At 39.4% G+C, this 16,922-nt stretch overlaps 1 protein-coding gene across 1 annotated transcript in view; it reads right to left on the minus strand.

Moving 5' to 3' along the window:
• Positions 1-16,922, minus strand: part of UTRN (utrophin) — a 390,352-nt gene that overhangs the window by 225,428 nt on the left and 148,002 nt on the right. The window contains exons 42-49 of the mRNA XM_063124582.1: positions 15,874-16,046; positions 12,966-13,116; positions 10,247-10,422; positions 9,251-9,386; positions 6,683-6,832; positions 4,262-4,346; positions 3,189-3,397; positions 825-942 (exon numbers count right to left, since the gene is read on the minus strand). Of these exons, the coding sequence (XP_062980652.1) occupies positions 825-942; positions 3,189-3,397; positions 4,262-4,346; positions 6,683-6,832; positions 9,251-9,386; positions 10,247-10,422; positions 12,966-13,116; positions 15,874-16,046 (1,198 nt within the window). The remainder of the gene's footprint in view (positions 1-824; positions 943-3,188; positions 3,398-4,261; positions 4,347-6,682; positions 6,833-9,250; positions 9,387-10,246; positions 10,423-12,965; positions 13,117-15,873; positions 16,047-16,922) is intronic.

Genomic DNA, 16,922 nt, shown 5'->3' on the forward strand with positions numbered 1-16,922 from the left:
AACGTGATAGAGCACATGCTTTGTATGCAGAAGGTCCCCTGTTCAATCCCCGGTTTCTCCAGGTAGGGCGAGGGAAAAAGTCACACCTGAAACCCTGGAGGACCATTGCTGCCAGTCAAGGGTCTGACTCAGTTTCCTGTGTTGTCTGTAACAGCTGGCTGGCAAGGGCAGAACATGATTGGCCTTGCAGCCACATCACCAACCTCTATCAATATGGACAACAGAACATCTTGTCTCTCTTTGCCTCAAGCTAAGGATCTCTTAGAAACACAGAAACTAAAACGAAATTAAAAAACCCACATTTTGTTCTAACACAGCCAAGAGAACAACATATTATTAATTAACTATGGAGAGTCCTGCATTATTGTGTGACCTTACAACCAGCACCAAAACACCAGCACCTATCCATCTGTTCAATAAATCCACTTCTCTCCTCACCCGCCTTACTATCTGGTGAGCACCCATTCTTCAACCAAATTTTCTGTTTGGGGGGGGAGGGGAAATGTCTCTTTTGTGCTTTCCTTGTTGCAACTTCGACTTTTTGTAAGTAATAATGGGGTTTAAGAAGCCAGTCAAGGTCAGACACCACCTAATAAGACATTTTGCTATCGTTTCTCACCCTGATTCCTTCCTTTGACCATAAGGACCAACCCTGGCTCCACCTCCCTGAGTTGCCAGATTCTGCCATGCTCCATCCAGGCCCATACAAGTTCTGCCTCCATTCAGTAGTGATTAATTAGTAAATCAAAAATTGATTCACTAATATCTATTACAGAATTACTGTCATGCCTATCTACCCACACTTCTCTCCAACCAAAACTTACATTTTTCTGTGATTGCTGTCCTAACGTCAGAACTCGATGTTTTGTTTTTCAGATTTTGAGCCAAGGTAAAAACAGAATCCAGCTGGGGGTGCCGATGTTCTAAATCTTCTTTTGTTATCTGTAAAGAGTGAGGATTAAAATGTGGGTGAGGATTAAAACAGGGGGCGGAACCAAGAACATCAACATTCAGGTAATAATGTCTTAAGCAATGTATTATAAAGATACTTTAAATGTAGAAATATTTTTATTACTTCAGAATATACTGTATGACTATGTGATCAACACATTAAATGAGGGCTTAATCACGTTACAATTCCACACTGTCTTTAATAGGGTAAACCATTGTTTAATTGGACAATGCAAAACGTAAATACATGTGGAAACAAAGCTGGTGAAATTCATCACGCTTCCTGTGTTCTTTCCCTAGGATATCAAGAAATTTTACCTACAGTTCTCTGTTCTAAAGATTTTTCTACTGGATTTTTTTATAATATACAGTATATGTTTCGGTCCTCAGGACTTCCCACACTATACAATCAACTACTGTTTTAATGGGCACGTATCTAAGCACTTGTAAATAGTTCTATTTCTTTTGGGGAATAAAATTACAGCTATATCTACATAACCGCAATCTTATAAGGCCTCTTTTTCCATGGCAAGTAGCTGGGAGGGTGAAATTATATGGCATATATTATTACAACAAAATATTAGGCAATTAATTTGACCATTGCTATGTTAAACACACACAAACCTACCCTGAGGGTATTAGTTACTGATTGCCTCCACTTTCTAATGTTGCTAATATTAGAAGCAAAGAAAATGTCAACATAAATGTGTGTAAACACTTCTCTAACCTCTGCCAGCACAATTTTAAATGCCAATGTAGATATTCACCTCTCTCTTTAAACTCAATCACACGATGCCTAGGGCTGGACCTCAATGATTAACTGTTATTGGGCAAGGCAATTAACTTACATTAATTACATTTCATTATTTTAGGTTGAATGCACTACAACTATTTGCAGATAATGACAATGTTTCCAGTAACATGTGTTGTATGGATTCTACTAGACACAGAAGAACATCATGCACTTTGACTTATGGCTGATAGTTCAAAGTTGTTTTTAGATATATGTTGCCTTTGTGAACACAGTCCGTTTGTGTGTTTTATGTAAATGGGTTTAAACTTTGTATACTATTTTATAATGTTTTTCATTATAAATGAAAGTGCCTCGGCTATGGGGAGGTAGAGAAATGTAATAAATAATTATAAATGTACACCTAGTATATTACTCTTGGCTTTAAAACCCGTAAGGCTCTGGAATGCATAAATACATCGTATTATAGGACTTAGTCACTGAATGCTGAACAGTTTCAAAAATTACAGCTATGCCTACTTAACTGCAATTGGCCACCAATTTGGATGGCTTTAAAAGGGCCGGCAGATAAATTCCTGGAGGAGAGAGCTGTCAGTGGCTATGTGCCCTGATGGCTATGTGCTCCCTCCAGTATCAAAGTCAGTAAGCCTTTATGCACCAGTTGCTGGGGAACATGGGTGGGGTGCTACTGCACCGTGTCCTGCTTTGTTGGTCCCTGGCCGACAGCTGGTTGGCCACTGTGTGAACAAAGTGCTGGATTAGTTGGACCCTCGGTCTGATCCAGCATGGTTCTTCTTAAATTATAGATGTCTCAAGCATCCACTGAAGGGTGATCGCAAAGGTGAGCACCACAGATCAAAAAGCAGGATTAGGGCAAACACAGCCTACTCATCCCACTCGTTGAGCATGGCTGTGTTCATTCTGATCCTTTGAGCCACCTCTGCCACTTTAATCTTCTCCTGCCTAAAGCCCCTTCAGGAGGAAGACAGTCACTTTGGTGCTCCCAGGCCACAGCAGAGTGGAGAAGCCCCAGTGGAAATTGTGCACACAGCAGCCTTTTCCTGCAGGAGGATGGTTTCAGGCTACAAGTCTTAGCATCCTCATTGGGAAAAGAGTGCCTTGGAGCGGCTTTCCTCATGCTCCAAGATATGGAGCAGGGACGTTGTTTTGGGTCCTTTTGAAAGGAAGAGAATTCAGGGGACAAAGGTGACTTATTTTTCACAAGTTTGATGGAACATGTGCAAAGCCCTCAGGCCTTTTGTGAGCATTCACTGTAAAAGTCACAAAGGCATGACCCTTTTTGAGATGAACAGAGAAATGCTCCATCCCTACACCAGCTTCTTCCTTGACAATGACTTTTATTTCCAATCAAACATTATTATACCAACTCTAAGATGATCCCCTCACTTTCCACCAAACAGAAAGTGAGGACACTGCCAGATATTTTTAGGACTTCAAAACAACAATATTTCATGACACCACTTACTTTCATGCGTGCAATTGTCCGATTGATTTCTTCAGCATTTCCCACAGTGACTATGTTTGACTTTAGCATCTGGTCGATCAATGCCAACCAGTCAGCCAGCTCGGTTGTAGTTTTATCCAGATCAGCAGGTGCAGAGATTTCCAAAGCCTGCTGATTTTGAGCAACATTTTCAGAGGCAACTAGCACCATCTTTTGGACAGCAGGGTAATCTAAACAATACAAATAATTCACTTAGTATATCAGAGTAGTATGTACTAGAAATTTTTGCAGTTGGAAAACAAGCAAGAAGAAGTCACTTCTTGCAGTTCTAAGAATATCCTCTGCATCTTCCTCCATCCCCATCCTAATAGTTGAAAACCTTCCCCATCTTCAGGTCTGAAATTTTCCAAATAAGCACTTCCAATCGCTCATATACCCAGTAAATCTTCATCTGGACTATTGTTCTCCAGGTCCACAATAGTGCAGAAAGATTGTCATCATCACAAAATGTCAATGGGAACTTCAGCTTTGGCAGGTTCAGTTAGGTGTGAGAAATTCACTTTCTGACCCCCAGTTTAGGAACATTCAAATACTGAGTGGCCAAAATCTAGACATCATTGTTGCCATTGATGGGAAAAGTCACAAGCTCCAGCTGATCATAGTTTACACATCTGAGTAATTACCAGGAAGGAACAAATTAAAAATTCACTGGCAGCCAAGAAAGTGCTGCCACTGAGTCATACACAGGCATTAGCTGTTGGTCCTCTGAATCATACAAACAGAAGAATTCATCAATACAGATCTTCAAAAGATTGATAACATTTTGGGCTCTTTTTGAAGTCTGCAAAGATACTTCCTTTTGTTAAGAAAATCTATCACACACCCTTTTTTTACATACACATGAATTTAGTCCTATGTTTTAATTTCTCAGTATCAAGCCCTTTAACAGAAACAGCAGCATAAGCATCCTTTCCCTTCAAGATCAAAGAAATATTATAATACATTTGCTCTTTATCCAAGACGTAAGATATAATATAGTGATAAAAGTATCCAACATCTCCCCCAGAGAATCACATTTTCTGCTCAGTTCTCACCAGAAGGCTTTGTCTGTGGAACAGGACGGAGCTGATGAATGCATGCCTCTAATTCTCTCACTCTGTTGGGTGCTTCTCTGAACACCTAATATGGGAGGAAAACCTTTACATTTCAAAGACTGATGAAAGTATTATCAGTATTATAAAGCATTGCCATTATAGGGTTTGAGCAGGAAAGCCATCCCATCTCCGTCATTCATTTAACCTAGAGATGAAAGGATTTAATTTGGTCCCTAAAACAGCCTGGGTTTATTAACATGGCAGGAAGTTGCATGTTTTGGATTATATACACGAATCATCTGCTCAACAGAACCCATTAAAAGGTTGCGGGATGAGATGTGGACAAGTGGAAAGAAAAGATTGCAGATAATGACACAAAAGAACTTTTTCATGAGTTCCCCAGAACACAGGAACTAACTTTAACAAGGAAGAATGTGAGGAAACTGTTCTCCCCACACTTATAAGTGTTCTTTGGTTTTTATTGTTAGTTAATTGATCGTCTGCTTTTTCACTGAATTTTAATGTTTTGTGGCTTTTAAATTTTCTTATATGCCACATTGGGAGAATTTCCCCTAAAATGTGGCCTATAGATCTCTTAAATGATTAATTAATAAATAAATACTTCTACATTCATATGTCAATTTGAAATTTAGAGCAAGCACACTATTATTGGTAAACATTACTGTATATCAGGCATTCAAGGGTGCTTGTGTATTAAGATAATCAGATGAGGCCCTGCTCCAAGTTTCTCTGGTGGTACCCTGACATTGGAATATCCACCAAAGTAATGTACAACTGGGACCAACACTGCATTCCTTTTGATGCCAGGTGAAATTGATTTTTATTAGCCCAGGCATTTTAAATTGATCATAAGAACATAAGAGCCTTGCTGGATCAGTCCAAGGGACCATCTAGTCCAGCATTCTGTTCAGTAGCCAACCAGCTGTCGACCAGGAAACCACAAGCAGGACACAGTGCAACAGCACCCTCCCACCCATGTTCCCCAGCAACATGCCTCTGATTGTTTTCTTTTAGCTGGCTAAATAGTTCTTGTTTATTACCATTCTAGTACAGGGTGCTGAGGGGGAACCCAAAAATCAAGCAAAGGCACCTTCTGTGAGTGGAGATCTGCTGACAGAAGGTACCTACACTCAATTTCCAGGGATCCCCCTAAATTCTCCATACCACAGACTATCCCATTCATCTGGGGCCTTCTGTGTTTGTTTATTTATTTATTGCACTTATATACCGCTCTCTGGGCGGTTTACAGAAATTCTAAAATTAAGATAAAAATGAGTATACAAAATTTAAAATTCTAAAACACAGAACATACATACATAAAGCATTAAAAACCATTAAGAAATGCTACAATGCTGTGTAGCATTGTCGGGGGAGCTGGGGGGGGGAGTCTGACATGGGGCAGAAGTGAGAAGTTCACTTCTGCCAGCCCCATGGCACAGGACTACACCTGCATCCAACCCAAAGCAATCACATCACCCAATAGCATCATAAGCTCAACGATTTTCAATTCGAGCAATTCCCAAAATAAACAGTCATAAATGATTACACTTGCAGAAAAGTCATGTAGTACAGACTTGCTGAGCCTCTATTATTTCAGAATGCAAATTACATGTTTGAATGCTTACCCAGTTAAAAAGACACCCTGCTTGCCACAATGCTGCATGTCAGGTGAAGACTAGATTGGAACTTTTCTCTCTGCAATACTAGATTTCCAGTTTTTCTACAGGCCTAATAAATGTTCTGGGAGCATTCAGTGCTGTAACAATGCTAAACTTACATTGAGTATGGCTCTGTCCCCAGAAGGAAGGGAACTTGGGGCCCTTTGGAAGCTACTCTGAGATTTGCAGTGGGATAGCAGAATGTAAATATAGTAAGTTAAAATAAATAAAGAAAATATACACAAATTTTACTTCCAATTTGGGGAAATTATTCCAAAGTCATTTTCAAGAACCTCTATTTCTGACACTGTAAGCATCACTGATCTAGATCAGGGGTGGGCAAACCAGACGTTTTATACTACAAGTCCCATCAGTCTCAGCTAGCACAATCAATTGTCAAGCCCTGCTTGCGGTTTTCCTGTGGGCAGCTGGTTGGCCACTGTGTGAACAGACTACTGGACTAGGTGAATCCTTGGTCTGATCCAGCAGGGCTATTAAGTTCTTATGTTAGGAATTATGGGAGTTGTAGCACAAAATACCTAGAGGGCAGCAGGTCACCTGCCCCCGATCAAGACTACAAGGGGAACACAATTTCATTGAGCACATATGACACTGTTTTTATACTCACTTGTCCAATTCTCTCTCCCGCAACAATAGTATTCACATGTAGCTTGCAAAACCATAACTGAACAGAATACATTTCATGCTTCATATGGTAAGGAGTTAATATTAAAATCCGTACCTTCTTACACTTAACATTCAAAGTCCTCAGTCTATCAGAAATATTCTCTCTTTCTTGAGGCCCAATGCTTTTATTTGAAAGCATATCTGGTTCATTTCTGTTTAGCCACTTAAGTTTCTCCTCTTGCATGTCCATCTCCTCCATCAAGCCCTACAGGGTTTACAAGGATGTTTTAAGTCTGATGGAAGTTGAATATTTCTTGGAGTTATAATGTAACAGACAAGTTAAGAAAGTAGTATTGACAATAGAATCTAATTTGTTTTAAAAAGCAAGTTCCTAAGCCTTATGATTACAAAGGCATGCCACGAGGTAGGCAGGCAATGCCTGGTGCTAAAAGAGAAGCAACAAGAATAGCTGAGAGTTGGAAATTTAGTGTGCTGTGTAGCTCCTTGCACTTTTCCAGAATTAGAGCAATTTATCCTCCATTTTAAAAACAGGGGAAAAAGAAAAACGCAGAACAAATGAAAGAACATTGAGTTAGCATGAAAATCGTGGGGTTTTTTGCATGATTTATGCATGAAATGAATCCAACCTCCATCCACCCCACCCCAGATTTTTATGGAAAGGCCTCTAAAAAATGAACATGGCTCCAATATTTCTTAGCTTTTGGACCTTCCAATTGTACCTAAAATTGATGAGACCTCTTCTTTCCATTTCCTTTTCTACTCCCACAAGGTAGAGAAGAAGATAAGGGGGTGCTATCAGACTGGATAAAACCAGGGGAGAGGGACCTCTGGGTGGAGGTGGTGGAGGAGGAGGAGGAGGAGGAGGAGGGAGAAGAGGCCGCCTTACACGTTGCTCTATGGTCCTTTTTGTGTTTATGATTGGATCTGCCTCTGGATATATGAGAATCTTTCTGCTGCTTCTCTCTCTTCTTCTGAGAGGAAAAGTTGCTGACAGGGACCTGTCTCTTGAACACACACCCCATCTCCTAGTTGGTGAGAGCTGTCCAACCTTCTTGACTATCAACCCTGGACCCATATGGTCCCAAGTAAGCTTGTTATCCCTAGTCAGGGGCAAGGGAGGAAAGGTCTCACCCTGGGTGCAGCACCTATGACTACACGTTTTGGCTACTGAGCAGGCCTATGTTGTAGGCCTCAGAATGACTGAGGGCCTGAGTGTTGCTTCCTAGTGCTTTTCTAGGTGGGAAAATTCAAGCTGTGGCCTAAATGCTTGTGGCCTCCTCTGAAGAGAAAGCAAACCAAACACAAAACCACCAGGTAAGCAGTTGCTATCTGTGGCGTTACACCCCACAAGTCAGTTCCCTAATGTATGTCTGTATTGGTAAGTCTGTGGTGGGTTTAGAATGTTGACCTGAATGGGTGGAGTTAGAATGTCTTGGGAAGGGGAGGAGTGATATATAAGGCAATGACTGAGGGGATTGAGGGAGACTTTTTAGGTACTCTTAGAGTTTTTAGCTCTCTGTACTTTAGTTCTCTGTGTTTAGAGTACTTAAGTTCTGGAGAATTTGAGGTTCAGTGTAGAGAGTGATGTCTTTGGAGTGTGGTGTGCACATAGTTGATGTATATTAAACAATACTGATAATAAAGAAAGCTCAAGAGTGATTGTGTGAGAGAAAGGGAAGTGTGTATGTGAATGGGTGGAAGGATTGGATGAAAGGTTTCAAAAAGGTTTTAAACGTTTTATTTTGAAACAAAGCTTGTGAACTTTTAAAATAATTTTTAATTATTTTGTTTTAACTACCACAAAAATCCCATGTGTCTGTTTGGCATATATTATCTGAAGTTTATAAATTTATCACCCTCTCTGACAATAATTCACCTCAGCACATATAACTCACAGTGTATTATTTTATATTATTGAAATCCTTCTCCATTTAACCCCTTTCTCCACATAGTTTGGAGGAAGGTGGTTTTTGTCCCTCGCCTCAGGCATATCAAGTGGTGGTGCTTGGCTTGAGCAGGGAGTAGCCGCGGCCAGGCCTGGTGTTCAGAGTCTGTCGTGGCACTATCCCTGAGAGCGAGGAAAGATGGTGCTGCCATTGGCTGGAGACCAGGTGGTAAAAAACACCTCTACTTAATCACCACCATGCTTCTCTCCTATCTCCACTGGTACACAGAGGCAAGATGAGAAGCCCCAGCCAGACTTTGGGTGTCGCTAGCAGCCTTCCTTACCAAGAAGGAACCCTCACCCAAGTCTAATGAAGACACCTGCAGTCCCTCTTAGGATGTGTAAGGAGAGCAGGTAAGTCATTTTAAAAAAATCTAACAAAAGTAACATGAGCTGAGTTCCTAGGAGCAATAGCTTGGCTTGAATGTACTGCTGTCTAGGAAGAGCCAGTCTGAAAAGTCATTAACTACCTTACTATTAAACTAGTCATCACAATCTACTGCACATAATACTTTGAGAATCAAATGATCCCTGTGACCTTTCAAATAGATTTAACAGGAGTCAGTCATTTTGTGTGTGAAACTGCAGCTTGCGTCTGTGATCTGGTAGTACCTATATACATTTAGAACACCCCACACTTGCACCTTCCTCAATAGAAAGGAACAAGGAGGAATCAATTCAAATTCAAAAGTATTCAATAATTTTGATTGAACTTGCCATTAACGCTTGCAGATTTTCTTCATGGCTGATTGAAGGTTTCTCACCCTGGGCATTTTCTATGTTCTCCAGCCAGCAACTAAATTCTTCGAGCTTTCTTGTAAAGTCTGTTAATTGCTGATCCTCTCCTTTGAATCTGAGGCACAAAACCCAAAGTGGAAAATAAAACAAGAACATGGCTATGCATATTAGAACAAATATAAAAGCAGGATGAGAATATATTCCATCTACAGCTCAATAACCGATAAAGAAGAAGAGCATGCTAGAATATTAAAAGACAATGTGAATGTACAAACATTCTTCAAAAGAGGGACTTCATGTGCCAAATTTAATGTTAAGGAATTTCCAGCAATATTTCATATTACTATGGAAAATGTGCACAATGCCTTTCATCTTATCAAACAAATTTTAAAAAATTAAATGATTTTGATACTATATAGGCAAGCCAATCTTGCCAGGGTTGGAGCAGGATTGACTACAAAATTGGCGCCTCTTGCCTTTATTACAGCTACCATTTTATTTTGAGTGGGGGAATAGTTTTTAAGTTTAATGCATATTTTAAAGACTCAACATTAACAATACTTAGAATTCAAATTCAGACATACTGATTCATCTGGATCTTGAATGCACCCCTGCATTTTGTAGGAAAGCCTCTTTTTTAGACCTCACTAACCGCCTGTTTGCTAAAAAGCACTCCAGGCAGTGTACAAAGATCTTTAATAAATAAAATGCAATTCCAAAATATGAGTTCAATATCCACACATTCCCAAAAACACATTTAAATAAGTCAATGGCTGATTCCATAAAACAAAGCAGGAAAAAATATGAAATCGGTGTGCGTTCACATTACATTAAACACTACATGATTACTAACTACTTCAAAGCAGTTTTGGAAGACCTTTCAGAAACCAGGTATGAAAGGTTCAACCTAATGGAAAATATGCAATGCCATTTGGATGCTTCTAAGGTATCCCAAATCCTGATTGCTCCAGTTACCTCTGTTGTCTTTCCATGACTTCAGCAGTGATGGCTTTCCAGCGTTTATTTAACCCTGCAAGTTTCTCTTTCAGGAAGCTTCCATCTGTAGTGGAGAGTTTCTGTATGATTCCTTCTCCTGTTGTGTTCAATATCGAAAAGCTGCTCTGATGGCTGCTGACTCCCTCTTCAAGTTCCTGTCACAAATATAAAAACCAAGCTGAATTTTGTTGCTTACCCAACTTGACATTGATATGTAGCCCAAGGCAATGACTGGGCACACAGGGGGGGGGGGGGGTTTGGGTTTTTTTACAGAAATCATACTACTGTTGTTAAAGTGAATTTGTTTTTAAGAGTAGGCTAATATGTCCATGAATACCAATCTACGAAAGACAAATGGTGCAGGACACACCTTTGAAGTCAGGGCAGTATGAATGTGTAACACCCTAAAAAATTAGAATATACATGTTTGTTTTTAAGATACTTCTTTTTTAAAAAATACTGCCTAAAGATTTCGTTTTGCAGGAATGGGATGTCGGGGAAATGTTGCATTCGTTTGTCTCAGAATAGATATTCTGCCTGATCTTTGTAGCCTTATAAGGTTTCAGCTAGGCTAATTAAGGACAGAGTTCCCATGATCTGCAGATATGATAGAAAAACCCAAGGAAATTGAGGGAAGTCAGGGGAAGTCAGATTCAAATTTTCACATATCCCTAACAACCAGAAGAAGCATTCACTGTCAACAGAGATTTCTTTAATCTAAAAATATAGCAAAAATGATTTAAGGAATAGAATCAGACCTGTTCTAGACACAATAATAAAACAGCACTCACCGGATCAGAAATGATTTTGGAGTTAAATTAAATGATTAAAAATAGCATATTTTAAATATGGTATGATTCATCATGCCTTAAGGTTGTTGTTTTTGGAAAAAAAAGGTTTTAAGGCTACAATCCTATAACCTATTTACCTGAAAGTAAGCCCCATTGAACTCAATAAGACTACTTCAGTATAGACATGGATAGGATTGTGCTGTAAAAGAAATAAGAGTATAAACATTTATTTAACAGAAAGACAGAGAAAATTGGGATAAGACAAATATTCAACAAAAAGTCAGAATATATATATTTATGAAGTACTTTTGGTAGCTCAAGTCTTCCCCCAGCTGCATTCTAACCATCTTCTATCTTGCTTCATTGCCCTCAGCCCAGGTTTACACCAAGGACTTGACCATGCTCTGCTCAGAGGGGAGGACACTTGGGAATGATCGTGTCATTCCACAACGTAACCAGGGCTTCAACAAAACCACCAGTCATATAATCAAAACAATCCTCCAAAGCCCTCTTAAATCAATCAGAATCCATTAGCCTCTGTTGATGGGCCATTTTAATGGGTCCCCCTCTTGCAGAGGGGAAAGACTGCCGAGAGTCTAAACCTCAATAGGAAGTGATCCAACCATAACCAAAGGATAGATGTTAATTCCCCCACTTTCAGACCACCACCCAGTTGAAAAAATCAGATCAAGCGTGTGGTCTTCTACATGGATTGGGCTAATGCTTGACATGGCAGCCATGAAGTTCTGAAACGCCATGGATCCGATGGCCTCACCATGAAAGTTGAAATCACCCAGAACCATCATGCTAGGGGCCTTCAACACCAAGTTTGAGACCACCTCCATCAGGTCAGGCAGGGGGATTAATGGCTAGTGGGGGGGGGGTTACACCAGCAAAATCCCAAATCTGTCCCGGATACCTGACATTCAAGATCAGCACTCAAATGAGTGGGAAGGCTAATAAGGGAAATAGAATCTCATTAGACCACAGCAACCCCCACTCCCCAACCCTCAAGTTGGTTTTGGTGCTGCACCAAATACCCAGGCAGGCGAAGCTGGGAGAGACTAAACCCTTCAGCTGGTACAGAATGCAGCAGGCTACTTATTAACAGGTTGGGACAGATGTTCTCACATGTCATCTATTGTGAAGCATCTGTACTGGCTGCACATTTGTTTCTGGACCCAATTCAAAGTGCAAGTGTTGTTGTTTTTCCCTTTAAAGCCCTAAATGGCATGGGTCCCCATGGTGGTGTGTTCCCACCATGGGGACCCACAGTGGTGGGGGAAACTTTGGCTCCAATAGCTCAAAAACTCTCCTATTCCTCTGACAAGGGAGGGAAAGTATGTCAGACCTGCAGCTAGCTTACTTATTTTTCCTCCAGTGCCTCCACCTTTAGCCCTGCTTGCATGTGTCTGTCAGAGTTTTCGATTTGGAGGATCTTCCACCGTGGATTCTCTTCCACCGTGGATTCTCCCTGTCTTAACCCCATAAAAGGATACCCCCACATCTACAAAAGATTAACAGCTCAATCATACGCATGTTTACTCAGACATAAGAACCATTATGTTTACATCCTAGTAAGTATGTTTACTAATACAGCCTAAAATATTCAGAGGATTGACATTTTTCTTGCATAAATTTAGAAAAGGTCATAGTAGGGAAACTCATATAAACGAAAAGCTAGGAAATTAGATATTGTACATGTGTTTTAACAAAGTAATCTCGAAGCTGTGTACATATTTTTCGCATTGTCTATTAGAATAATAGCAAGAAAAACATTTTATCTATTCATAGCATTAAAATGACAGCCAGCAACCAAATACAATCTGCATTTTCTTTCTCAATGGCAGAGCCGGGATTAATTGATCTAACCAGGCATGCTGCCTTAACACAAAATGATCAGATACCTGCTGGTGTATCCTTGCTGTCTCTATATCCAGGCTCCCGTCTGGAGCATGGGCCTCAGCCAGCAACCCTTCTGCTTCTGTTAACCAGTGTGAGAGATCACTGAGATCGCAATGGAACCGTCTCCACTCTTCCACAGACTTATCAAAGCAACTGAATGAAACAAATGATGGTGGGAGAAAGTCATTTCCTACATATTTTTCAAAAGCCAGAGTGCTGTGTATAACAAGGTGCCCTTGCAAAATGGAACTGCTCTTATGAAAACCCTTTCTATTGCAGGGATAACAGAAGCAAACTTGCACTGCCGTTCAACTAAGAAAATCAAGCATGAGAAGTTGGATTTAATTGCATGGAAAATGAAGATTGATTAGGTGCGTCAAATCCAAGTTAAACGAAAACACTATTCACACAGCAGTAGGTGTGGGGGGGGGGGAAGATAAATTATTCTTGATTTTATATTTTTATATATCTATCCATAAGCATTTAGAAAGGAAGTGAGCACTGCCTAAGATTAAGTTCAGACACGGAGCAGGACAAGCTTACAGAAAGTTCAACTATTACAGATATGTCTTTATGTACACATTGAGATCAACAACTACAGTATTTTGGAGCTGGGTGATCCTTTCTTCCTATATCCTACAGGAATTAGCTATCAATCAGATCCAGGGCCTTGATCCTTTCTTCCTATTCTTCCACATAGGCAGAAAATAACGTGATGACTGCTATTTACAGATATGACTTTATGCACACATTGTGAGCAACAACTACAGTGTTTTGGAGCTGGTTGATCCTTCCTTCTTATATCCTCAGGTGTCAGGAAGAGTCTGGCTTTTTATTATTACTATTATTATTTCTTCTAATTGTGTAGTTTTTGCCTTTACTGGGCAAACGATCTAAGCAATGGTATCTGGGGTGGGGAGTAATTTTGTTACATTTGATACTGATATCACAAAAAGTAACTTCAAAGAATATTCTTAGAATGTAATATGCAAATCTGGATCAATATCAGATTGCCATATTAATTACATTTTCAAGGAAGGCATAACTAGAAGGACTCTGTTGGCCTCAGATGATGAAGCAAATTTGGCTGTTTGCAAAAGATAGCTCTAGGGTGTTTTTCACAAATGAACACTTTTAGTTACTGCTGAATCATGGTGAATGAATGCATATTTGGCTTGTATTTGTGACTTTCTGTAGGTGCCCTCTTGAAAAATGGAGGAGACCCACATCTCTTTTTTGAACATGAAGTTTGAGCCCTAAGAGCCCTGGATCAGGAATGTGTAATCCTGGACAAAAAAAGAAAACAAATTCTTCATTTCCAATCAAATATACTCAAAGAGACTTCTGAGGATTTAACAGTGAAAATTCTAATATAGTGAAAGAATACAATAAAGTACTTTGACAATAATGCATAACTGTTCACAATTGATTGCTATATCCCATCTATTCAACTAAAATTTAAGCATAAGTTTAACTGATACAAAAGTCAGCATAAATCATAAGAAAATTCATATGCTTATAATATTACCTTTACAAGAAAAAGCAACTCTCTCTAATATTATAAATATCTATAGGCTCCAGGGCCTTAATTGCCCCATCCACTAACTACATAGAATAAAATATTAGGCATGGTACTTAGAAACATTATTTATAGTTTTTCACATGTTAGCATTAAAGGAATTCCAAGCAAGCCCAGTCACATTTTAAATAAGATGAAAATGAGGGTGCACTATTTATTAGATTAAAGAAATGCCTTGCCCTTCAACGAATCAGTTAGAAAGTCAATCTATTGTACTTCACCAATTAACTGTGAATGTTTAATTTCTCTTTTTAAACAGGAAAACTAGATTGGCTGATTAACTGTTAACTTAATGAGATTACTGAATTTCCCAAATGAATGATGAAGCTTTAAATTTAGTCAGTCATACACACAAATCTACAGAGTAAAAGCTTTTTCTAACAGTGGCTATGCACAAAGAACATTTGGGATATTAAATAGGATTACTCTGGATCTGATGCTGCACCCAGAGAGTGTTTAAAACACATACATACTGAAAATAGTCTCAAATAATGAGGCCAGTGACTGATGAAATTCCATACATGCTGCCATCTCAATTATGGTGCACAAGATTCAAGATAAAATGAAGTGCTCAGCATATTGATGCATGCTCATCATTTTCTTTCTATCATGAAAGAATTACCCAGTACCATCTTGACTTTAACTGGGACAGGGGCATACACATATCTGAGATGGTAAATGGCTAGATGAAGTGAAGGAAGGTAGCCCAGAAAGGTGGGCAGAGAGTGCTAGAGCTCCCCCTAAAATTTGGCATTGGGGGCTGAAGCCCCAGGGATCATCAAGACTAATTGATGAGGGAGAGGTGCTGTTCATTTTTAGGACCCAGCAACTGACTGCACCATCTTGCTTGCTGTGCCTTGGAAGCAGAGCTTTGCTGGAAAAGAAGGAACCAAGCTGAGCCTAATGTGTGGAAAAAGGAGATCGTAAGGAGGGCGAGCCCAGAACAGTGAACTTCTAGTTAGCCTATCATTCTATGATATTCATGAACTATGTGTTGTCAGTACAGTTGAGATCCTGTTTGAATTTAATGTCTAAATTTAATATTGGACCTCCTTCAGCCCAACATAAAAACACTTCTTCGATCCTTGCTTAGTAACATAATCTAGACATTTACTAAGCAACTTTATTATTGCTGTTAAGAAGCTGTTGTTGTTGTTAATGAGCTTAGCAGGGCTAGCCTAAAAAAGTTGCTGTCTGAATCAAATAATACAAACTTTTAACCTCCCCATTGACTCTTATTATTCTCTGACAGCTCATTACAGAACTTAGTTGTTCTTGATGCAAAAAATGTTTGTTTTTAAGCACAGAGTCTATGTAGCCCTTTTACTTACCATTTGCGATCACTGTACATCCTGTTAATTTTGTCCCATTCTGCATTTAACTGGGTTAATGAATCCCCTATTTGAATCACTTCAGGTCCAGATGCTTCCAATATAACATCCGGTTGTTTTTCATGAATAACAGCAATCTGATCCCCAAGTTTGTCCAATATGTCTTTTATGTTCTGTAAGTAACATAAAAATACAATGGAAGTGATCAATAAGGCAACATCAGAAGCCATTACACAATGACTGCCAGCTAAAATAAATGAAAGTCTGGTTAGTTGGCAAAAAGCATCAACAACATATACTTTTAACTTCTTCTATATAGGTGTCTAGCCATAACCTTAAAAAATATAATTCTGTCCAATGAAATTTTCAATAACATTTTACTAAAGGCAAAATGAATCCAAACACCAAACTATCCGAATATTGAGTTGACACTTACTTTCATTCTTAAAGGAGGATCTTTCTCTTTGATTAAGCAGCATGAGTTCACATTTTTCTGTCTATTCCTGGCTTCAGCAAAACTCAAACTTTTATTAGACTGGGCTTGTTCAGATGTATCTCCACAATCACAAACATATGCACTCCCAAGAAAAACTCTTCAAGTGGAGAGACTACTAGGAGGCTTTCTCTCACTTTCTCTCTCTCTCTCTCTCTCTCACACACACACTTTCATAGTGAAATATCCTGCTTGGTGTAGATGAGCCAGTAGTATCTCCAAGTTCAGGCAGTGTGTTATGAGTGTGATCAAAGCAGTAGGAGAGTGGAAGTGAGCTCTTAGTCTCCCTGTATGCAAGGGGAGGGAGGTGCTACTATGGTCCGATCAGGTCTAATATAACTACTACCCTACAACTCAATTCTCAACAAATCATTCTGGTTTCTCCCCATTCCATTCCAACTGTGTTGCACTACCTTTTAAAAAAAATCAGCATGCCCTCTTAAGAGTTACATTTCAATATATGAAATAATTTATACATAACCAATCCAGGGCAACAGAATGATTGTGAGGATGTTCTAGAAATATTAGGGGCATACATGCCTGTGATCACGTAGCA

This window comes from Elgaria multicarinata, chromosome 4, assembly GCF_023053635.1.
Source record: "Elgaria multicarinata webbii isolate HBS135686 ecotype San Diego chromosome 4, rElgMul1.1.pri, whole genome shotgun sequence".
Classification (NCBI taxonomy): domain Eukaryota; kingdom Metazoa; phylum Chordata; class Lepidosauria; order Squamata; family Anguidae; genus Elgaria; species Elgaria multicarinata.